This window comes from Artemia sp. Qi Xiang Cuo, chromosome 18, assembly GCF_049724085.1.
Source record: "Artemia sp. Qi Xiang Cuo chromosome 18, ASM4972408v1, whole genome shotgun sequence".
Taxonomy (NCBI): domain Eukaryota; kingdom Metazoa; phylum Arthropoda; class Branchiopoda; order Anostraca; family Artemiidae; genus Artemia; species Artemia sp. Qi Xiang Cuo.
The window spans coordinates 36,537,010-36,561,882 of NC_142811.1; the positions used below are offsets into that span (position 1 = coordinate 36,537,010).

The following is a 24,873-nucleotide window of genomic DNA, read 5'->3' on the forward strand; positions in this document are numbered from 1 at the left end:
AAGAAGGGAAGCCAGCCGAACAGCCTTCTTCGTATCGGCCAGTAACGATATCTTCAGTATTTTGTAAACTATTCGAGATTGTTTTGTTTGATGAGATTGATAAGTGTGAGATGCCTCCACACTAGTTTGGTTTTTAAAAAGGTCTCGGGTGCACCCATGTACTTTATCTTCTTGCTAACATATTACTTGATGCTCATCTCTCGCGAGAAACTTTTATCTTAGGTCAGTGTGATGTCAGGATAGCTTTTGTCACAGGAATTCGTGCCCAGATTTTTTTTGAGCTGTGTAAGCATGGTTTGTATTATTCTATTTTTAGGTCATTTCTTGCTATTCATAGAAACTTAAAGTATCGCGTTTGTTTGCAAGATAGTGAGCTTAGTGCGGAGATATCCGTATACACGGGACTTAAGTATGGGGCTGTAATGTCTCCTACTTTGTATAATAACAGTTTTAATGATGCACAACAGGTTATCTCTCCGAGTTATATTTGCAAGCATATTGACTTGTCACTTCTGGGTTTTGCACATAATCTTTTAAATCTGTCTCGGTTGCTTTCTTCATTAGAAAATAATTTCTTGCGTCTTGAAACAAGTTATGCTGATATTGGTTTGCAGTTTAATGTAGAAAAGTCTGCTGTTTTGTTTTTTAATTGCCCTGAAGATAATGCTACAGTCAGGATTGGTGGAATTACCGTAACACCGTCTAGTCACATTACGTACCTTGGCCTCCCGATTGGTCGTAATCTTCGAGAGACCCAGTCTTTGCTTATTGAACACCTTTCTAAAAAAGTGCGCATTGCCTATGCGGGTGTTGTCACTAGCCGTCGCAATTCAAGCCGTAAATATTTGGCTCGTCTTTATAATGCAGTAGCTTTGCCTCATGTCTTGTACCTGTCTCCTTTTTGGAAGCTCCTGAGTGCACGAAACAAGAAAGGCATAAGGTCGGTATTTTTCAAGTAAGCCCGATATCTTCTTCAAGCGCCGCCTTTTGTTAGAAACCGCCATATTGTTGCGAAATATGGAATTGTTGAGCTTCTGAGTGCCGTGGAGGAGGTAATTCAGAATTACGTGAAAAAACTAGAGTTCCTGGATCACGAGTGGGCCCACCTTCTCAAATAGTTGTGTTATTATGTAGTTCTTTCTGTTAGTATTTGTTTTTCTTGCCAGTTTTTGCTTTTTCTTTCTTTTCTAGTTCGTGCTCTGTCTTTTTCTGTTTATTGTAAGACAGGTTATTAATAAAATTCATTCATATATATTTATTTTCAATGTTGCAATAAGTAAAAAAAAACGTTTGTAACACAATTCGTATTTAGTAAAGCGCCCTTGACGCAGTAGGTATATATATATATACATATATATATATATATATATATATACATATATATATATATATATATACATATATATATATATATATACATATAAATATATATATATATATATATATATATATATATATATATATATATATATATATATATATATATATATATATATTTATTTTCAATGTTGCAATAAGTAAAAAAAACGTTTGTAACACAATTCGTATTTAGTAAAGCGCCCTTGACGCAGTAGGTATATAGATATACATATATATATAAATATATTTATATATATATATATATATATATATATATATATATATATATATATATATATATATATATATATATATATATATATATATATATATATATATATATATATATATATATATATATATATATATATATATATATATATATATATATATATATAACCGCTGACCTCCACCCTAATAGCTGGCGCGCAACTGTTAGATACTATATAACCGTTAGTTTTATTGTATATTAAATAAAAAAACAAGTTTTTTTCAACTGAAAGTAAGGAACAACATTAAAATTTCAAACGAACAGAAATTATTACGTATATTAGGGGGTGCTCCTCCTCAACACTTCGCTCTTTACACTAATTTTTTTTAGTACTTTTAAAAAAAACTTCTTATTGCTCTAATTAACCAACCCTTGTGTATCGGAAGTTGTTCTCAAAGCATTGGGACAAAATTCTAATTTTACAGTAAAGAGCGAGGTACTGAAGAGGAGCAACCCCCTCATATACGTAATAATTCTGTTCGTCTTGATTTTTTATGTTGCCCCTTACTTACAGTTGAAAAAACTTGTTTTTTTATTTAATTTCTTATCGTTTTTTAAATAATGCCAGGAAATCTGGCCCCACCTCCTCGGAAAAATCCCTCCTCCCCACGGATATATTCTCTAGACAATTCAATCATGGTGAAAAATTACCCGGGCAATGACCCTTAATATCTCTTAGCGCAAAATTGAGTTGACAAACAAAAAGCAAGACATGACAAGAATTTTGTATAGGAATTCTGGAAAATTCCCCCAGTGTAAAATTTACCCCCTGGAAACTTCCCCCCTTATGAAAAAATCTCCCCTGGAAAATCCCCCCAGCAGAAAATTCGTCCTCGCCACCCGAAAAATGTATGCATACTTCCCAATAGCAAATGCTATACGTAAACAATGGGCAAATTTATAACTTAAAGACCTTTACGCAGGGGCTCTGGGGGTTCATGATATCACCAAAGGCAAAGTTATTCGGCCTTTCAAATTTGTTGAACAAAATGGCTCTCCTCAAAATTTTGATCAGACGAGTTTGAGAAAAAGGGCGTGGGAGGGGTCTAGTCGCCCTACAATGTTTTTATTCACTAGAACTTCTAATTTCCGTTCGAGTGAGCCCTCTCCCGATATTCTAGGACTTCTCGGCTGATACGATCGCCCCTGGGGAAAACAAAACAACAAACAAATAAACAAGTATCCATGATCTATCTTCTGGCAAAAAATACAAAATTCCAGATTTTTGCAGATAGGAGCTTGAAACCTTTACAGTAGGGGCCTCCGATTAGCTGAATCTGCTCTCAGGCTTGTAGCCTTTTATTGGTAAGACTAAACTTAATTTATTTCTTTATTTATTGATTTTATTCAATAGAGGAGAAAGGCATTGGCTTGTCGCAAAGAAATTTATATATTTGAAAAATATTAATGAAAGTTTCATTATATATTAATGAAAGTTTCATTATATATTAATGAAACTTATATATTTGAAATCACCGTAATAAACCGATTCTTTTGATATATTTATTGGTATTAAAACTCCGTTTTATTGAACTTAGGTTACTATTGTGCTGGGTCGCTCCTTACTTACAGATTGTTATCACGAACTGTTTGAAACAGTCTAATATGGACTGCATAAATGTAGGCTGGACTCTTTTGTCTTTCGTCCATTTTTAAGAAAGTTAAACGGTATTGCATATGGACAAATCTAGAAACCATAGCCCAAGTCACGTTTTGAGTTTGTTCTTGTTATCGGTTTTCTTTAGTCAGCTTGAGGTCAACGGACAAATTACTAATTATTTTTGCACGACAGAATTAGCTTAAAACATTCACGCCACTTTCGAATAGGACAATTTCAATGATAGGGGACAATTTGTAAAAAAAAAAAAAAATGTTTATCAATTACCTCCCTTTCCCTTCCAGTTAAATATATTACTTGGATCTGCAGGCTTCACAACTGCTAAGGGGCGGGCAACGTAGGAATTTTGAGCCTACAAATGTCACTTTGAATGTTTTGAAACGAAAGTAAATATGCCAATAAAAGGTTGATATTAATTGAGAAGCAGTACGAGGGGGGGGGGGGTTGCAGTCTAACCTTTGTGTGTTTTCTTACGGCTAAATCGAAGTAGAAAAAGAGGAGAATAGACCAGTGAATGAAAATGTTATTGCGTAAATGCGCACGGGGCCGTCGAGACTGGGCCCTGGGAACTTGTTTCATCGTCGTCACTTGTTTTTACTTTTGATATATTTTACTAACAACAATAAGGTGTTGATGTAAATATATATGAGAGGTCATAGCAGCGGTTCTTGGTATTGAAGGCCAAGAACTACAGGCAACATTTCCGTGGTCCTCATGCAATTATATTTCAGGTTCGATAATACAGCATAAGTTGTCTCAGATGTTTTGACAGCAGATCTTTTTTTGATTGTCAATATTTTATTCTGTGTTGACAAGTCATAAAAAATCTGAAAAAAAACGAAAGTATTTAAACTTGTAGCATTAAATTCTGTATGTAAAAAACCTTGCATTGGACCCTCTTGAGGCTCTGTCCCTGGAATTCGCCCTTGCCTACCTACACCCCTCTTGAAGGCTTGGAACCTTACCTTAGACCTTAGCTCCTCCTGTACCTCCAGAGGCACACAGGGCGTCCGTTAACAGCCTCCAATCATCCCGCAAATGAGCTGCGGCGTAAATGTCCTCCCACTCTGGGATTAAGGATGCGTGAAGGGCTCTCCTGTCCCGCTCATATGTCCTGTGAAGCGTGTTTTTGGTCCTTCCTACCCGACGCGTGCCGTCTAGTTGCCACTGGAGGATCATATTCGGTAGTCTCGATCTTAACATACGGATAACATGGCCAAGATAGCGCCATCTTCGTTGCCTGACTACATCAGCGACATCAGGCTAGTTTGTGTAGAGGTGAATTTTTATGTTTGTTATCCTATCCTTCTGGTTAAGGTTTAGGATACGTCGAAGACAGTTGTTTTCATACGCAGTGAGTCGTTTTTACTGCACAGCGGTGATTTTTAAAAAATCCATTGCGGATTTCAAAATCGAAAGGACGTTGCTTCTGAAAAGGTGAAGTTTTAGCTGAAGTGAGTACTTCGCTGGTCTCCAGACTGGTCGAAGTCGTTGAAATGCCGTGCTTGCAAGGACTATTCGTGTTCGCAGTTCTTTTTTGGAGTCGCCACTAAACGAGACGGTGCTGCCAATATATCGGAAAGTCAGTGACTTGCTCTATGCTTTCAGTCCCCAGCTGAATATTCATCGGTGAGTTAGTGGCTGACATCGCTTTGGTTTTGGGGGCATTGATATGTAACTGCTCCGCTCTTTCGCTAACTTGCATAAAAAGTCTTGAAGTTTGCTTTTGTCTTTCTCCATCAATCCAACATCGTCTGCAAAGTCGAGATCTTGGACTAGTCTGCCTGGAATTTTGATCCCGTATCCATCAATTTGCCTGAATATGTAGTCCACTATGAAATTAAAGAGGAATGGAGACAGTACGCGTTCTTGTTTGACACCTGTCATCACTTTGAAATATCTTGTATTTCCTTCGGAGGTTCTCACGCAGCACTCTGTGTCTTCGTACATTGTTAGGATAAGGCGAACCAGCTTTTCAGGAATACCGTAGAAGATCAGGATCCTCCATAGTATTGGGCGGTCTATTGAGTCGAACGCTTTTTCAAAATCGACAAACAATAGATATAGACGTTGTCTCCATTCATTTGATTCTTCAAGCATGGCCTGCAGTGTGAATATCAGATCGGCGCAAGATCTTTTTGGTCGGAAACCATGTTGCTCCTCGCGTAAATGCGGGTCTAAGGAAGCTTGAAGTCTTGTCACGATGATTATGCAGAAGAGTTTTCCGGGTATCAAGAGGAGGTTGATGCCTCTGTAATTGCCACAGACTGTCGCGTCTCCTTTTTTGAACAGTTTAATAATGGTTCCTGCTCTCCAGTCCTTTGGGACTTTTCCTTTTTGCCAGAGGAGGGAAAAGAAGACTAGCCACACTGAAAGGGACCTGCGGATCGATGACTTGACCATTTCTCCAGATATACGGTCACTACCCGGAGATTTTCCATTCTTCAGCTTTTTCGAGGCTGAAAGGATCTCGTCCGCCGTTGGCTCGTTTTCATTAATGAGAAAATCCAAAAATGGGCTGCCCGGAATATCTGGTGGAACAGAAGGGGACGGGCGATTGAGAAGGTTTTCGAAGTAATCCGCCCATCTATTTTTTCGGTCATCTGGATCGGTTAGCAGTCTTTCGTTTTCCCCTTTTACTGGTCCTTCTTGTACGTTGGTCTTCCCAACGATTTCTTTAGTTAGGCGGTACACAGCTCTCGTGTCACCACGTCGGGCTGCTTCTTCTGCCATTCTTGCTTTCTCATTGAGGTGCTTTCGTTTGTCTGACCTAGCACTTTTCTTCACTTCTCTGTCCGCTTCTTTATAAGCTATGTCTTTCATGACATCAGCAGAGGGATCATTACTGAGGGTGCTCTGTTTTATTTTCTTGCGGTCTTCGATCAAGTCCCATGTCTTCTGGGATATCCACTGTTCCTTTATTGACTTTTTAAAGCCAAGAACTTCTTCAGCAGTTTCTGCGTAGTTCTGTTGTATAGTCGTCCAAGCTTCTTCCACATCTTGTGGTATATTAAATAAAAAAAACAAGTTTTTTAAACTGAAAGTAAGGAGCGACATTAAAACTTAAAACGAACAGAAATTATTCCGTATATGAAGGGGGCTGTCCCCTCCTCAACGCCTCGCTCTTTACGCTAAAGTTTTTTTATTTTTTAGAAAAATAGAGTTGTGAGAAAGTCAAACTTCATATACGGAATAAATAAAAAAAAACAAGTTTTTTAAACTGAAAGTAAGGAACGACGTTAAAACTTAAAACGAACAGAAATTATTCCGTATATGAAGGGGGCTGTCCCCTCCTCAACGCCTCGCTCTTTACGCTAAAGTTTTTTTATTGTTTAAAAAAATAGAGTTGTGAGAAAGTCAAACTTTAGCGTAAAGAGCGAGGCGTTGAGGAGGGGACAGCCCCTTCATATAGGGAATTATTTCTGTTCGTTTTAAGTTTTAACGTCGTTCCTTACTTTCAGTTTAAAAAACTTGTTTTTTTTTATTTATTCCGTATATGAAGTTTGACTTTCTCACAACTCTATTTTTCTAAACAATAAAAAAACTTTAGCGTAAAGAGCGAGGCGTTGAGGAGGGGACAGCCCCCTTCATATACGGAATAATTTCTGTTCGTTTTAAGTTTTAATGTCGCTCTTTACTTTCAGTTTTAAAAAAATTGTTTTTTTTTATTTAATTTCTGATCGTTTTTTTAGTTAATGCAGCTTTCATTTGCATAAAAATTTTACTTTTCTTTTTCTAAATGAATGTCTTTACAAATCAACTTACGTAACTAACTTCTATATTCGTGTATTTTTCTTCTGGCAAAAATTCAAAGTTGCAGATTTTTGCAGATATGAGCTTGAAACCTATGTAATAGGGTTTTCTGATACGCTGAATCTGACGTTGTGATTTTCATTAAAATTCTTTCACTTGTAGGGGATGTTTCCCCCCTCTATAAAAAATCGAGTAAATTTCCTCAGGCTTGTTGCCTTTGATGAGTAATACTAAACTTAATAAAATTTATATATTTAGAATCAGCATTATAAACACATTCTTTTGATACATTTCTTGACATCAAAATTCCGTTTTTAAAAGTTTCGATTACTATTGAGCCGCATCGCTTGTTTTTTTATTGTTTTTTTTATTACGTATATGTTATTACGTATATGAGGGGGTTGTGCCCGTAGTCAATACCACGCGCTTTACGTTAAAAGTAAAAAAAAAAATTGATTCACAAACCCCTGAATCACAAAGGCCGTTTAATTAGAATAGATAGCTCTTTTGAAAGCAATAAAAAAAAACTGTAGCGTAAAGAGTGAGGTATTGACTTGGGGGAGAACCCCCTCACATACCTTATAATTTCTGTTCGTTTTAAGTTCTAATATTCCTTCTTACATTTCAGTTGAAAAAACTTGGTTTTTTTTTTATTTAATTTCTGATCGTTTTTTAAATAATGCTTGGAAATCCGGCGCCCCCTTCATAGACATGTCCCTTACCCCAAAGAAACATCCTCCACGGGAATATTCTCCAGAGTACTCCCCGCCTCTAGACCCCCCCTCCAGAAAAAATCCTTCCTGAAAATGGTTGTATACTTCCCAATAACCAATAAATAATGCTGGCAAGTCCGGCACCCCCTTCATGGCGATTTCCCTTCCCCCATGAAAACTTCCTTCATGAACAGATCCTCCAACATAATCCCCGACCCCCCCTTCCCTCCCACAAGCAGAAAAAAAACCTCCTGAAAACTTCTGTATACGTCCGAATAACCAATACTATCTGTTAACATTTGGTAAAGTTCATATCTTTTAGCCCTCCCTCTGGGTACTTCGGGGGATTAAGTCATCCCAAAAGACATATTTATCATATTTTCGACCATGCTGAACAAAATGGCTATCTCAAAATTTTGATCGGGTGACTTTGGGAAAAACATAAGCGTGGGAGGGGGCCTAGTTGCCCTTCATTTTTTTTGGTCACTTAAAAAGGGCAATAGAACTTTTAATTTCCGTTCCAATGAGCCCTCCCAAGATATTCTAGGACCTCTGGATCCATACGATCACCCCTGGAAAAAAAAACAAAAAAAAAAAACAAACAAACAAACAAACAAATAAACACGCAACCGTTATCTTTCTTCTGACAAAAAATACAAAATTCCACATTTTTGCAGATAGGAGCTTGAAACTTCCACAGTAGGGTTCTCTGATACGCTGAATATGATGGTGTGATTTTCATTAAGGTTCTATAACTTTTAGGGGTCTTTCCCCCTTTTTTTGAAAATCAGCCAAATTTTCTCAGGCGCGTAACTTTTGATGGGTAGCTCTAAACTTGATGAAAGTTATATATTTGAAATCAGCATTGAAATTTGATTCTTTTGATATATCTATTGGTATCAAAAACCCGTTTTCTAGAGCTTCGGTTACCATTGAGCCGGGTCGCTCCTTACTTACAGTTCGTTACCACGAACTGTTTGATCAGCAAGTGCCTCGAATCTGTTCGAGAGTTTGATGTTAAATTGTCTCCTAACATTCTTGTCTCTGAGCTTCTCCACATCAAACTTGCTTGGTAGTTTTGTTGGTTGTTGGGATCTGTTGGAGCGGAGTTTCAACTTCAGTGTCGCTACAAGAAGTTCATGATTCGACCCAACGTCTGCACTTCTGTAACTCCTCACGTCTTTCAGACTAGTTCTCCACCGTCGTCGGATTAGAAAGTGGTCAATCTGGTTTTTGACAGTTTTGTCTGGGGATGTCCATGTATACTTCTGTATATCTTTGTGCTCGAATAATGTACCTCCTATCAACAGTTCATTCGACATGGCAAAGCTGACTAGCCTTGCACCATTTTCATTGATAGTTCCAAGCCCGTGATGTCCCAACACCTCGGGGCAGTATGATCTGTCCTGACCAACTTTCGCATTTAGGTCGCCTGCCAAGCAAGCGACGTCATGGAGAGGGATGGAGTCTAGGACGGACTGGAGGGTTTCATAAAAACCGTCTTTCAAGGTTTCATCGGCATCATTTGTTGGTGCATAGCATATGACTAGCGACAGCTTTGCATGTTTAGATGCAAATCGTGTATACAGGATTCTCTCGTTAATCGATTTCCACGAGCAGAGAGACTTTGCTGCATTTGGGTTCAATCCGAGATTTAATCCGGGATTTAATCCGAGGCTTTTCACTGACGTTTCTTTAGCACATTCTTTTTCTACGGGAGCGACTTGCTAGGCCACTGCCCAACCGGTTTCTTCGGCTTGGCTAGGGGCAGGGACGCCAATCCCTGACCGTGGGGCCGGAACCCCCCGGACCTACCACCCGCAGAGGCCGTTGTCCGTAAATCCGGATCCTCCGCCCTTTCGCAGTTGTCCTCCTATAGGGGATCCTCCCACGATGGTGTTCTGCTTCACCATGCAATTTAACCCATTGCTGGGAGGTTTGTAACTGACGGGACGTGTCCAAACTCCGGTGGGCCCTGCTAAGTGTACATTCGAGGGGCCTTCTTCTTCCCCCACCTGTATTAACGGCCCCCTGGCGAGGGTGCCCCAGTTTCCATTATAGACCCCCAGGGACTGGGTCCCCCCTTGGTCCGCGCCTCCTACTCCATGGAGGTACCCTACATATCTGTAGGGCGTTCCCCTATCCGCCACCTGGGGACGCGCTGAGTGGCCTGGAGAGGGCCCCTACTGAGAAGGTGACTCAGTAGGTACTCAGGCTTGGAACGCACACGGTCTAAGGATTTTTGGTGGTTTTGGAGTTGCCTTTCTCAAGGGTGGTGTTTTCAGAATTTAACAAATTCTATGGATCAAAATTTCGCTTCATTGTTTTTCCGAATTAGGCCTTCGGACCAATCAGTGGAGTACTTCCATCCCCTACTTCATGCACAAGTATGCTGCATTAAAGTTGCATGTTCGTTTGATAATTAAAGCCCTTTTATTTTCTTCTATAGAATTATCAATTTCACCAATTTATAAGAATTGATTAGGGATGTGTATTTCTTATAATCTATGTAAAGGATTATGGTTGCTGACCCAAATCATGCTAAAAAAAACAAACTGGTACGTGCCCCCGCGAATGCTGCTAAGAACTTAGTTACTTTTGCTGCTAGAGCGTTAACATATTTTCAGTAAGGGTCTTCAGATTGATCAGCCATAGCCATGTCTTAAGTTAAACAATTCTGCAGAAATCGATGTTCTACCTGCAGGGCTATAGCAGCGTACTTGCTTTAATTCTGGTTATGTCTGTAACTTCCTTTTACCAAGATCTGTTAATATTGGGTTTTATCTACAATTACCTGCGGAGCTATTTTGTCTACCGGACGTGAGGCATACTAGTACCTTAAGGGCCGAAATTTGCCGTCTTCTCAATGCTATAATCTGCATAATTCCTAATACCAGGACAGTTCAGAATTTAGCAGTTAGGTGGGTTGAGACGGTGAAAACAATGCCTCTTTCAGCTAGTAGGAAATAGTTTTATATAAAACATCCTAACCTACTCAAAAGCCCCATCTCAGTACCCAATTTTACTTATACTTGGTATCATACAGATAATTCAAATGCCTTCAGTTTCGTTCAGTTTTTTTTTTAGCTATATTAGCTGTGATTTTATTTCCGATCAAGACTTGTATCGATTTTGCTCTTTTTATTCACTAACGACAGCTGAAGTTAAGCTCTTCAAATTCTAAGGGCAGGTAAAACCAGTGTTGTCAGGTAGGGCTAGTTTCTGCCAAATTGGGATGATAAAATATGTATTTGGCTTGTTAACAAAAGAACGTCTAGCTTGGTTCTTGGATTAGTAATGTTTCAATTTGAATAGATATTTGGCAAATGGTTAAAAAATTACCAACTCACTGTTTTGCACTGGGTTTTCTTTCTTTCTAAGATTGAAAAAGAAAAAATAAGGAGATACGGTAGAAAACACTTTATATCAAGGAAACAGCCTGTATTAGATTTTGTGAGTGTTATTATTCTACCATTAGGAAGACAAGTAGTTTAGGCTTCGGAGTCTAAAACTTAAAGCGGTAGTCTTTTGCGGTATTTTGCATCACCATTATTACTGAAGAATACTTTAAAATATTCAGTCTCGAAGAAAATGAGCATGTTGCAACTCACTCATTGTAAACTGATCAGAAGACTGGTTGGTCTCTGCGGTTTCAATAAGAAATTAGTTTACATATGGCTTAACCCCTCTTCTACTTCAATTTCCGTGAAATGGCGCCCCGGCTTTATTGAATGAATAGGGAGCTCTAGAAGAATAAGAAGATCATGCAATTTGCGCGTTTCCATTTTGAGACCTTTTTAAATGTCGCAATTTAATTTTCTGTCGAGAAGATTGTTTGCGAAATAAATTGTATTTGCCATACATGCGAGTAACATGAAGTTTGCATTCTTGCCAAAAGTTTTATTCATTATACCCAATTTAAACCAGATTAGAAATGCATATTGCCTCTTGTGACAAAGACTCATGCCCGATTCATTTCTTTTGGCTACAATTCTGAAACAGCAGTAAACAACTGTAAGGTCACTTTACAGTGAGACTTAAGGATTTTACGCTAAAAGTCGACAACAATGCAATGGAAAAATAAATGTCGTTATATTTAAAGACTCATTTCTCTATTTTATCTCTATCTATAGAAAATTCGTTCCGAGTGTATCTATGTGTGTTGACATGTGTGCATGCACAATGTCAAACAGTACATGTACTTTCATGTACTGTAGCAGCCATGTACTTTCAAACAGTACATGGCTGCTAGCCGTAAGTAAAGAATGATCCGTGCCAGTAATAACCAAAGCATTCAAAAAAGGAGTTTTGGAAAGAATATATATGCATAATGCATGCATACATAAAAATTCTCCAATTTATGCTAATTCCAAATATGCAAACCTTATTTAGTTAAAGATGTCCATCAAAAGTCATTAGCGTCAATAAATTTTTACGATTTTTGTTTTTTATTTGCTTTTTTTCTTTTGTTTTTTCCCCCTGGGAATGATCGCATCGAACAGTGGTCGTAAATTTTTCAGGAGGGAAATCTTGATTTTGAGTGATCTTCTTCGGAGCTGAAAGAGATCGGAGGATGAATTGGATCATGCTTTGCCCTTTTTACCCTTGGAGCCCATCGCTTCCAAGCATAGCGTCGTATCGAAATTTCAAGTTAGCCATTTTAATCGAAAAGGGAAAAATTTCAACAATGGTGTTCCTGAAGATAGAACGACCCGTATAGCCCCCGTGTTGAGGGTCTATATTTATGAAGAATTGCTCATTTTATGTACAATTCATAAATAAATCTTCAAAGAAAGACAGGTTGTTGTACATCCTTGAACTCAGGATCTTACTGACATATTTACCTAGATTATCGAAGGTTTTCAATATATATTTCGGGAAAATGACCCCACATATACCATTGACTAATTTCAAATGGAAAATTTGATAACTAATTACACTAGAAGGATGGGAATGTTGCACACGTTGGAATTTGGATCGCACAGAAATTTTGTTCAAATCAGTTTCGGGATTCAATGGGCCTTCCCTCTTATATGAAAATTTCATATTCTAGGGTCAAGGACTAAATTTAGGTGAAATGTAAGCATATTGTACCATTTTGGATTAAACATTGAGTGCAAGTTTAATCCTGCAAGATTGACGTATTGTTTGCCCTCCTGTATCCCCCTAAAATTATGACCTTAAGGGCTGCTCGAACCAAGCCGAGGGCTGTAGAATGTTGTAAGACTCACTCGAAGGGAATTTGTTAGTTTTATTCAAAGGTGAATCGGGAGTGATTGGAAGGTCACAAGGGCCACTCCTTTACTTTTTGGCCTTGGGTCGCATTCTGGCAAGATCACAATGAGTCAAACCAAAAATCTTGATAATCCCTTAGGTCTATGGCTATCTACCTTAGTTCTACCCTAGAATGGATGATAGATAAAATCTTGATAATCTCTTTGGTCTATGGCTATCTACCTTAGTTCTATCCTAGAATGGATGATAGACAAAATCTAACAACAAGTGAAAATGCCATCATTTTTTTATACAATCCTGAAAAAGGCTTATACCAGCTTTGCCTCTCGCTCAGACTACCTGTCTTGGCTTTGTCTCCAATTGGCCAATGGCTTGATGACAACTTGATTTTAATTCAATATATTTACATAATGTATTTAATTTTTTTTCTTCTATTCCTTTTTTTTGCGAGATTTGTTTATTTATTCACATAATGTATTTAACTTTTTTTTCTTCTGTCCATTTTTTTCTTCTATTCATTTTTTCGTGACTTGTGCTTTTGTCCTTATGACTTCTTTTCTTCTTTTGGTTTATTGTTTAATTGAATCATATTCTTCCCTCTCCTTTACAGGCTTAAGAGTCATTGGGCGATTAGTATTTTACATTCATTGTATGATTAATTAATTGTAAATAAACCTTATCTTATTGAAAACCACAACAGTTATTCCAATCAGCAACATTGAACTATATAAAAACTACGATTCTGGATGTAGTTTTCCTGAAGCACCCTCAATATTATGTTAAAAACGAAATGACATTAAAATACAAAATTAAGTTTTTCAAATGAAAGTAAACAGTAACATTAAGGCTGAGAACGAACGAAAATTATCATGTATGTGAGAGGTGATGTCACCCTTCAACCCCCTGCTCTTTACGCTAAAGTATGACTTTTTTCACCAATACTTCAAGAACAAATGCTCTATTATTAGACCATTTTGATAAAAAGCCAATTTAATTTTTCACAACGCCTCATAATTAAGGGCTTATAGTTTCGCATTTTTTTAAACAATAGAAAATGTCAGTTTGGGTGTTTTGGCAGATAATTGGTAAGTAAAACACTTAAGATTATCAACTGGCTATATTTTTGTGGTCTAAAAAGCTTCTGGGTAAGCACTGCTTAAGGTTTAGCATAAAGAACTGGGGATTGAGCAGATCTCTCATATACAGGATAGATTATATTCATTTAATGTTGTGCACTTCGGTTTCACTGGAAAAAATTATTCTTTTTAAATTTAATACCGTCAAGGAGGATTTTTTCCTCCTTTCTAGAATTTCGTCAGAAGAAGCCACTAAGGACTTAAAACAAATAAATAGCTTCCTAGGATCCGTGTTGGCAGTGACTGCGACAACTTTCTGTCTAGGATATTCAAATTGCTTGACCATAGCCTGTACGTAGCAATTGAACTGAAAGCTGTCTTGAAACTATGGCAACTCTACATGTCTGTAGATTCTCGTTCTTGAATACTTTCATTAAATCAAAAGATAAGGACCGGGTGATTCAGGGTATTGAATATGGATGTTGAGTTTTAATTGGGACATTTCCCATAATCTTCCACAAATGACTCCCTTTCCTGTGTACTAAGTCGAAAGTTAAGGAAATCTGCTGGCTGACACCCAAGTAATAGTTAAATACCAATTGTGTTTCCCTTCACACAACCAAGACCTTTAGAGGGGAAATAGGAGCGTTCTTCCAGTGTCTCTGATTTAAGTGTTGCCAAATAAGAACGTAACAAGGCATAGACGGTATGAAGCCGCAGATGGAAATCCACCAGCTCAAATGTTTGGGCATGTTCGGAATTTCAGGGTACAGTAATGTGCCATGGTAATTAGTCTGTGAGCCATTGCCTCTGTGATCGACCTGAGACTGGGGAATTTAGTCATCACTTTTTGGGAGAAAATAATTAGGTTACCTAGAGTTCGGCTTCTTAATTCAGTTAGTTAGTTTATCTGGAGAGTTTGAAGGACGGTAGACGTCATTCGTGGCCAAATCAGGTCATAAAGTACTGGACCTTTGTGGGCCTTCGGACATGTAGAATGAAGGAAAAGGTCCAATGCATGAGAGAGTGTCAGTATGAAAAGAAGTGCAGCAAACCCTAAACGACCAAGAAAAATCCAAGAGTGGCGAACCCAAAAGAGCCGATCTATGTCTTTGAGGCTGTTACTCCCGAGCTAGAGATTGTTGGGGAGGGGGAGGAGGAGGTTTATTTGAAATTTGGCTGAATAGAGAGGATTTAAAGAATATGCTGTTGGTTATGGGAGGTAGTTTGGATTTATGAGAGAGAAGAAAATTTTTGGAATGCTTAGATTGGTGGCTGGCCCCTACTTTTGCCCGATGTGAGGATATGTGAATGAGAATCTTTATCATTTTGTACCCTACTATGAAGAACTGTGAGTTGCGGAATGAATGTTTGAGAAGAGAGTCTGGAAGTAAGCGTCGGTTAATTGAGCGGATGTCTGAGAGGAACCCGTTTTCTACTAAATAGCTGTAAGTTTCTTCGTATAGTGATTAAACATAGGGAATTATGTTTGAGGGTAAAAAGGTAAAGAATACGGTATTTGACTTTACAGTCCCTACCGGCCGTGCTGATCTCTGTTTCTTGGCCCTTCAGCCAGGAAATGGGGTTGGGAGCCAACCATCCTGCTCTTTCGTGCACCCTTCCTGTTTACCTTTCCCAGATTTCTCCCGGTATCCATTTAGAGCTGGGTTGACTCCGGCTGAGCTTACAGAGTCACACCACTTACCCTAATCCCAAACCAAATAATTTGTTTGGGGGGATATGTTTGAGGGGATAGTTTGTTAAGGTTTTTAGGAGTTCAATTTTAGTATGGTTGTTGTTTGTCGGTTAAAAATGTTGACGTTGTTTTTTGTGTGTTTTATTTCTTGGTTTGTACTATTATAAGTTGAAGTTTTTTGTTCTTCGGCCTTTGTTTATAGTTGTATTTTGTTTGTTGCTATGGCCCGTGGACTGTTGTAGTAAAATCTTATATTATATCAATTTATTTTTTAGATTTGGATTACATGTTGTTTTAACGCGGAAGAATGTCACAACAAGCTTCAAATGGTGCACCACAGGCAACTACTCTATGGGTGCAAGACTCCAACGGTAACATATTTTTAGTATTATTTAGAAATCTTAGTTCGTAATGTTACTCATTTTGCCTTTTGATTAGCTGTTCTCCTGCTGTTACTCCAATACAAAGCGTAGCAAAGATAGACTTATATAAATTACATAGTAAGTTTTTTTAGTGTCTGTGTGTGCAACTGTCTGTCCAAAAAAAAATGAGAGATAAGTTATTCAAGCTAGAAAATATAAATTTCGTACAAACGATATTAAAACCTTGAGAAAAGCGAAGACAACTAATCCACGGATACTAATCAACGAAAAAAAAACAAAAAAAAACGAAAAAGCTCGGAATGCTAGGAATAAAATAATGAATTTAAATTTCATTTCATATGCTTCAACTTTTTTGATGCTCAATTTCAGATTGCAGTATGTCAATAATGACGTGAGCCAAGCAAGGACTGAGGCCCTAGGACGTAGACGCTCGGCCAAACGAGGCATGCCAGGTCTCGAAGTGGATGGGGGTGGTGGAAAAAGCTTGAAAGCAGGCTCTTTGTCAGCAAATCGCCTTTTTAACTAATATTGTATCTATAGAACATGAGCTACTTTTTTTTCAATTGAAGAAAGCAACGACAAAACCACTCAACTGTTCAAGCTAGAAGCTTGAAATTTCGTAAAAATAATATTGGAACTTAGTTGCAAACGCTATCAAGGAAAAAATACATCTAGTCTCTGAAGTGTGCCCTTTGCTAACCAAGTTTTGACTCTGACTGGTTTCACATAGGTTTACATGCATATGTTTCTTTTTGTCTGCATATTGTGTATTGGAGCTGTTCCGGTATTGTGAAATTCTTTGGGGTTTCCATTCTGTCATAAGCTCCTTCCTCAATCCCTGTCTCGGGAAGGAAAATACTGCTTGCATGAACTCAAACTGGCGTTGGGTTTCACCTTTCACGAGTTTGCCTAACTAGAACCGTGGCTAAAAACGGCGCTCCAGGGTGACCTTGAGGAGTGCTGCCCCTCGAGGGAATGATAGCCCTAGTATACAACGCATCATTGCATTAGATATTGATTATTGAATAATTCTTCTGGGCTTTGCTTGTTTTGTTGGGCTTTTGGGCTAATGACCTCTTTCTAGATATGTTCTTTATAATAAGTTGCCTCCCAATTGCAGTATAACGCTTACAGACATGAATATATAGTTAGTTGGTGGTAATAGGCTTTAGATTGATTGTGCGGACCGTTGGCTCTTATTGATTGGAGAGTTTCGCCTAGTAAGGAAACCCATGTAATGGTCAAGATGGATCCAGGTTTGCACAAACCTAACTTTAGTTGGAAACATCAAATCACTGACGAATTCAGGCTTTTTGTACCAGTTTCATACTTGTTTGTAGTTTCATAAACTCATCTCTCGGGCTAGGAAACAAGAAATCAGGTAATATAGAAGTTGTTTGTTCAGGTAGAAAGAACGGGGTACATATAATATAGGCCCCTTGCACACACTGAGAAGGTATTGATAATATGATTCTAGTTTACGCTAAAGTTTGACTTTCTCACGACTCTATTTTTTAAACAATAAAAAAACTTTAGCGTAATGAGCGAGACATTGAGGAGGGGACAACCCCTTTCATATACGGAATAATTTCTGTTCGTTTTAAGTTTTAATGTCGCTCCTTACTTTCAGTTAAAAAAACTTGTTTTTTTAAATTTAATTTCTGATCCTCATGAGTTTATTTTCGGAGTGAAACGGTTGAAAATGTCCTTGGGTGGAAGGGGATGGTGCCTCGGGGATGACGGATGGGGCAGGGGCGTAAAGCTGTGATGGTGTCGACTGCTTTGTGGGGTATCATGGTAGGCTTCGGTTGAGAAAACTTGAACCAATGGATTTTATGCGTGATTTTTCACAGGAAAATATCTGGAAAATGTCTTAGGAATGAAGATGGGGATGTCAGAGAGGGCCAGAGGACCAGTAATAGTGAGGTACAGGCTGGGAATTGAGATGATGTATTACGAAGGGTTGGGTTGCGAAAACATGAACCAATGGATTTAATGCGCGATTTTTAACAGGAAAATATCTGAAAATATGTTAGGTATGAGGATGGGGTGTCATAGTGTGCCAGGAGGGGCAGTAGTAGTGAGGCACACGATGGGAATTGTTGGAAAACAATGGCAATAGAAACTATGCCCAACTGGGGGTATTCAAGCGTTAGATAAATGCATAAATAATGATGACGAGTGTCACAGGGTGCCATCAAGTCACCGTTTTTTTTTTATTATAAAACCAGGGGAAATAAGTAGTAGGATCATTCAAGATATGTTTTTAGAAATACTCTGTGGCGTGAATTGTACTGGAGTAACACGTTCTAGCAATGAAATATCGAGTTACCGTTGTTCAAGTAAAAATAACACTGTTTAATTTAGATTCCAGAAGCTTATCTCGGAGCGAAATGGTTGAAAATTTCTTAGGGGTTGAGGGCTGGTGTCATTTGGATGATGGAGGGGGCGATGTGTGTAATGCCGTGGTGGTGTGGACTGTTTTTTGGGGCATCATGATAGGTTTGGGTTAAAAAAAAACATGAACCAATGGATTTAATGCTTGATTTTTAACAGGAAAATGTCTGGAAACTGTCTTAGGAATGAAGGTGGGGGTGTTAGAGAGTGCCAGAAGACCAGTTATAGTGTGGCATTGTGAGGTGTAATGCTTAGAGTATCAAACACTAGCAAAGAAAAGGGGGCATCTCTTTTTTCAAAAATACAGTGTTTAATGCGATTCTTTTGCTTATTTTCGGAGCGAAACAGGTTGAAAGTGTCTACTCCGGAATGAGTAGACACTGAGCAAACTCCATCGCAATGGGTGAGATCGGCGGGGAAAGGAGTTACTCAAAAGAGAATTTCCCGCCTTTGTGCGTTTGGATATTTTGTCTGAAAAATGTGTCCTGGGTTGCGTAAGGACTGAGACAAACCGTTCGGTGGACTGGACTCTCCCTGGGAGGTGGTTAGCGACCGGGCCGGTACGCTAGTGGAGGAAGGGCCGCTGCGGGCTAACAAAAAAAAGAGAAAAGATTACAAAATTAAACACTTGAAAATTACGACTTTGCACAACGAAAAAAATAAATAAACATAAGCATAAATAACTAGATAAAAAAGGCTGTGCTGAGCTGGCGACGGAAAACAGGCCCCCTCCCCCCACAGACGCCTCCTCCCCTGGAGTTCTCTTCCCTCATCTTTCCTTAAATTACGCAAGTTATTGCTTATATTTTATCATTTTGTAAGGCACAATACTGCCTAAAAATTGTATCTATTATCAAGGCTTCCTCTGAAAATGAATGCTAGGTGGAGGGTGGAACCTATTGTTCTGATATTGTGAAATATACGTAAATTTAGTTCAATGAAAGAGGGGTATTTCCTTAAAATCTCTTAAAACGCTTTAAATCCATCTGTAATATCACTCATCCCTCCCCCCTACGCCCCTGGGTTGCATGCTAGGACCCCCGATTTTATATAATGCACGGTTCTTTTTTTCGTATAAATGTATGTTTTTTTTCACCTTTTATTTCTGTCGTGTTTTTAACTGTCTTTTTCTATGTTTTTAATATTGTTTGTCAATTTCGTTGAAATAATAAAACCTTTTATTTAAATAGACTGTGCTTATAAGACGTATTGATGTGGACGATTAAGGAAATTACTTAATTAAACAACGTCTTAGTCTGTATTGCTATTAATACCTTGACAGCGAGTGTCTCCGAGAGCGTGTCAGATTTTAAGAGGAACACATTATTCTAGTGTTTGTCAAAAAGGGGGAATCTTAGGTGTCACGTATTAGGTTAATTTTAGAATATTAAGAGTAGGACAAAATACTGGGAATAGCAGTTTTGTTCTCTCGCTTAAGGCACAGTTCTAATGGAAGAAAATTGACATTTCGGTCCTGGTGGGGTCAAGAACTAAGGAAAGAGAATGAAAAAAAGCATTGTTTACTTCGGTCGAAAAAATAAAAGTCATTATGCGGAAAAATGTGTTGAGGTTTTCGGGTGGAAAATGTCAAAAAAAGGTATTATCTGGCAGTGATAGTTGCGCAATCATTACTTGACCTTGCATAAAGTTTGTGCCGCCATTAAGTTAAAGAAAGAAAAACGTACATTTCGAGCGAAAAATAAATTAACAAAATAATTATTACGTGACAGTGTTGTATAATCATTACGTAAGGTGTGAGCTGTCGTTACGTTACAAGCGGGGGTTCCCCCGTGGTTTCCTTTGGCAGGGCTATATAAAATTGCGTCAAGCATAGTACACCTGACCGTTTGAAACGGGGTAAGTCGTGTGACCTCATTGGAGTTCGGAGGAGTCGTGTCATGGAATGTTGCCATGTGTATTCCCTTTAATAGGACGGGTGACCGTACTCCACCGGTGTGACAGTTTGAGGGATTGGTAGCTCCAGAAATCCTCTATTAAAATCCCTGTTATTACTACATGTGTATTATACCGACCACATTCCAAGTGATTGAAACACCATGACTGTTGCCTAGGCATGCCAAATCTAGCCTGGACATGCCACATCTTCCCTGGACATGCCGAATCTTGCCTGGGCGGGAATCTTGCCAGGGCGGAATCTTGCCTAGAAACAAAATTGCGACACCTGGTAGCCAAAAGAATGATACGCTGTTAAACCTTCTTGCACCGTTAAACAATTAGAAGAAACGAGTAGTCCGAATGCGCGTCATCGGAATCCTATGTTAATCTGCTATGGGTGTCGTTGGAGTAATTATCTCGATACTACTACCGTAGTCAGAGGTGTAAGTTTTTTTTCCTCCAATAAACTTTAGTTTTGCATAAGGTGACGTTCTGAGTATTCGACCTGAATATGCGTTGTTCTAGGACAACCACAAATGGTGAAGGTCATAAGAGCTTCTGCTGTAAGTGGGATAACTAGTCAAAATGGATCACAGCCTATACGGGTCATAAGGACTCATCCCTCGAGTTTCAACCAGACAGGAGCACAGATAGTTCAGCAGAGTAGGACTCCATTAGCTTCTTCAGTACGTATTCCTTTTTGTATTTTATGAAGTTGGTTTGCTTTGCACATCCTTTTTGTAGCTAGTATTTTCATGTACAAAAACCAAAACCGCCAGTCTTTGGAAATATTTTCCCTTTCACTAAACTTCACGGTCTTCAATTGCATTAATTGTGTTTATATAAGTCCTCATTCATCACTCATGTAGTCTTCCAGGCAAACCGGAGAGCAAAAAAGCATAAACGAAAAAAAAGAGTAGGAAAGAAAAGACACGAAAAAAGTATTAGAAACAAATCTTATCCTCACCCTATCAAACCTAAAATAACCTTTTTCTGACCAGTATTTTAACGAATTTCCAATATTTGACGTTGGGGCAATGCTTGGGTACATCATCAAAGCACTTGTTTTTTGTCTGATAGAAATTCCGTCAATTATTGAATGCTCAAGAAAACTACAAATTTTAATCTCCCAAGCGTCAAGCGTCAATTTCGTCGAAATTTTAAAGGCTGCTGAAAATTTTTGAAACCCGAAACTGGAGTTAGTGAAACATGGAAAATAGAGTAAAACTGGAATCAAACAGATGTAGTTTTAGGGGGAGCAGAGGAAGCACTCACTCCGGGCGCAAAAATTTTAGGGGCGCGATTTTCCGAATGAAAAATCTGACGGTTATAATTATTTTGTAATTTTTGAAATTTTATTTTTATTATAATAAATCAGAGGGCACAGTTGGCAGTAAGTTTAAGCAAATTGAATCCGAAAGTTTCATTTTACCCATAACTTCATCACCATTTCTTGAAAATAAAAGTAAGTAGACCGTATTGAATTAATTTTAATGTTTTTATGTTTTGTATTCAAATTTTGTTAGTAAATGAAAACTTTTTCAATAGCTGAAGATTTTGCTAAAAATTTGGCCTGGAAATTTTTAGGAGACAGGGAGGGGGACGCTTATCAAGATTTTGCCCCGGGCGCAAGAAAGGCCACAACCACCAGTGGAATCAAATATATTCTTAGTACCATCAGGTCACTCTAGGGATGAGCCAGTAACTCCAGGGGTTTATTAACATAAATAAGTTTTTTGTTCATTTCGAGCAAAAGTTGGTCAATGGACTTTTTATGTTATGCTCGTATCTCCTGGTAAAAATATTAAAGTAAAAAAACAACAACATGGGTTTCAGTAAAACCCGTTTAAAGCTAATACCTGAAATTTTATGTGATATAGCTCTTTTTTCAGCATGATAATATTGTAAAAGTTTTTTAGCATTTTTATAGCGTTATATATTCAGATTCTGGACTGAAAAATAGGTAGATGCGATGCCCTTTTTTCGATGCCCTTTTCTTTAAAAACTCCTATACAAAGTATTTACAGGTTGAAATACTGGAAAGGAAAGGATTCCAGGTATAGGGCCAAAGTCGAGCAGTTTCGTGAAATCTTAAGACAAAACGGATTGGGATGAAAGGATTTCAGCCTTAGGACAAAGCCAAACCCAGCTTCCAAATTTTTTTTTTCGGATAAGATTTACTTTTCTTTCCGTGTAGATTATAGATACACAATACAATTGTAAAAGTGGTGCCATATGAAATTTTATGGTTGACCTTATTTGATCCCAGCCTGTGACTGTGTAAAACTCACTAAAGAACCACTTTTTGATTTAATGAAGGTCTGCCGAACTTATTTACTTTTCATTGTATTTCTCTGTTAATTTAGTGTTTGATATTTCGATGTTTTAATAGGATTGTTTTTCAGGTAAAAAAAAGGACTAACAAAACTGGCTTCTTTGATTCCAAATGTATTAAGTCGCCGTTTGAAATTTTTTTCAAAAAAAAGGCCGATTTCCGGTCGCCATTCCACCCTCTTCCTTAACCCATTTTTTTTGTACATTAGGGTTTTCTTGGCCAAAGAACAAGGAATATAACTTTCAATCCGATTGGAGAAAATTGTTTGAACCAACTTATGCAAGGGATCTGTAGCCCAACCTAAATGTTTATTTTTACAGTAGGGTGCTTTGACCTACAGACTGACGGCTGTAACTTTCAAGCCGTTTGGAAAAACATGTTTTTTGACCTTGTTTCAGTACCCATTTTGGGTGAATCAGTTTTTTTTTGTTTTTTATTATTATTTTTTTTTATTGATTGGAGTCCTCTTAGGACAAGGACTTATGAATTGAAGTTTCAGCCATTAAGAATCGTATTGGCCTTTTTTGGGTGGAGTGCCCCCCCCCCTCCCCCTCCCCAACCCATAATTTTATTATGGTTCCCTTTGCCTTGGGACTTGGGTATGTAAGTTTTAATTAGAACAGAGATAAAACAGTTTGTCGGCCTATTATCGGGTTCCCTAATCTCTCCCCTCCGAAAAATCTTGGGGCTTACTTGGCCCGAGGAACAATCCTCGAAAGTTTCAAGCGGATTGCACCGCCAAGACCAGTCATGCCCGCCTTTTTATTCACATTAAAACCTATCTGTGAACAGTGTGTAATTTGTATAATTTGTGGCCCTTGCGGAATTTAAAAAAGACCTGGAACACCACTGCAGTTTTGGTGCTGAGGGTCTGTGCTCCATGGGACCTTTTTGAGGGAAAGGCTATAATCTTGTCATCTGCATCCATAAGAATGACTAGTTGCATCTCAATTAAATTTGCTTGGGGTTGGCACCTTCGAATTTTGTCGCGTTTTCAGAGGATCAAGTCCGAACCGATGGACATTTTTGGTGCTCAGCGACTGTGACCCATGGATCACAGTAATTACATCCCTTCTTGGGGCATTGGTACCAGATATCTAGTTTCATATGAATTTAGGGTTTGAGAAATGCTAACAAAATGATCGAACCTTACTAAGGAAAAATAGCGACAGAATGTTCTTTCTGTCACCATAAGAAGTCATTTCGATAATTTTGCTCTTAGGGGGTTGGTTTGTATTTTGATCGTTCTCTTTTGATTTACATTCACATACAGAAAATTGTAATAATTTATTGCTCTCCTGACCCTCCCTATAATTTAGAATATTAAAAACAGTCCATTTTAATTATCTTTCCTAGCTTGTGACCGTGTTAAGTGCTACCCAAATTTCATTATGGAGACGAATTCAAGGGTCAATTTTCAAATTCCATTGATTTTTCCCGCGCCTTAGTATTGCGGGTTTTTGAAACGTAATCCACTTCTGAATGAATGAAGGAGGTCCTGTCGGAAGATTCTGACATATGGCAAGCATTGTTAAATATTCGTGAGGGGTCTCATAGTCCTTTCTTCACCTGTTGGTTGTTAATTGTGTGGCTAGTTGTTTAATGTGTATTTGCAGCCCTGCGAGTCTAAACACTTGGATCGTAGATATTCAAACTTAGTTAACCTGAACTTTTGAGTTTCCGACATAGAGAGGGGGACTGGGTAAAATGCTTTAGGATCAGGGCCCTATACAGCAACGAAAGTTTTTGCTAAGAAGAAAGTTTTGTTTTCTTTCATTAGGTTTTTGACAGATGGTTTTCCCGGCCATTATTTTTCAGTGGTTCCCTTGAAGATTTAAAGATCCATGTGAAAGGTTTATTATCTAAGAATGAGAGCAAATTAAAGCTACTGGTGCTAATTTGTCTGGCTAAATCCAGGCTCATAATTTTCTAATTTGAAATATGAATGTCTCTATCCCCCATGAGGGCTATAAAACATTGATGTAATCAGGCTAGACCATGGCGGTACGAATTGCACTCCCTCTTTTAATTTTAAGCTTAAATTTGGCATCTTGTTGAGTATTCTTTGGCCAGATGGCTAGAAATGAATAAAAATCAGTTGGCTTAAATGTTCTTTATTCTTAAAAAAAAAACTTTCGGGT

At 38.1% G+C, this 24,873-nt stretch overlaps 2 protein-coding genes across 3 annotated transcripts in view; one reads left to right on the plus strand and one right to left on the minus strand.

The window, feature by feature from the left end:
- Positions 1 to 24,873, plus strand: part of LOC148941458 (transcription factor Dp-2-like) — an 83,162-nt gene that overhangs the window by 11,118 nt on the left and 47,171 nt on the right. Inside the window, exons 1-3 of one of the 2 annotated variants that reach the window (XM_089104493.1) lie at positions 2,773 to 2,935; positions 15,997 to 16,092; positions 20,923 to 21,083. In XM_089104493.1, the coding sequence (XP_088960619.1) occupies positions 16,029 to 16,092; positions 20,923 to 21,083 (225 nt within the window). In that variant the 5' untranslated portion in view covers positions 2,773 to 2,935; positions 15,997 to 16,028. Of the gene's footprint in view, positions 1 to 2,772; positions 2,936 to 15,996; positions 16,093 to 20,922; positions 21,084 to 24,873 lie in introns of those variants that run through there. The other variant, XM_089104492.1, reaches the window with a different exon arrangement.
- LOC148941459 (uncharacterized) lies at positions 5,480 to 10,596 on the minus strand. The gene is made up of 4 exons (XM_089104174.1): positions 10,509 to 10,596; positions 8,682 to 9,425; positions 5,649 to 6,247; positions 5,480 to 5,581 (listed from the first exon to the last, which is right to left on the minus strand). The coding sequence occupies exons 1-4, from the start codon at positions 10,594 to 10,596 to the stop codon at positions 5,480 to 5,482; spliced, it is 1,533 nt and encodes a 510-aa protein (XP_088960300.1).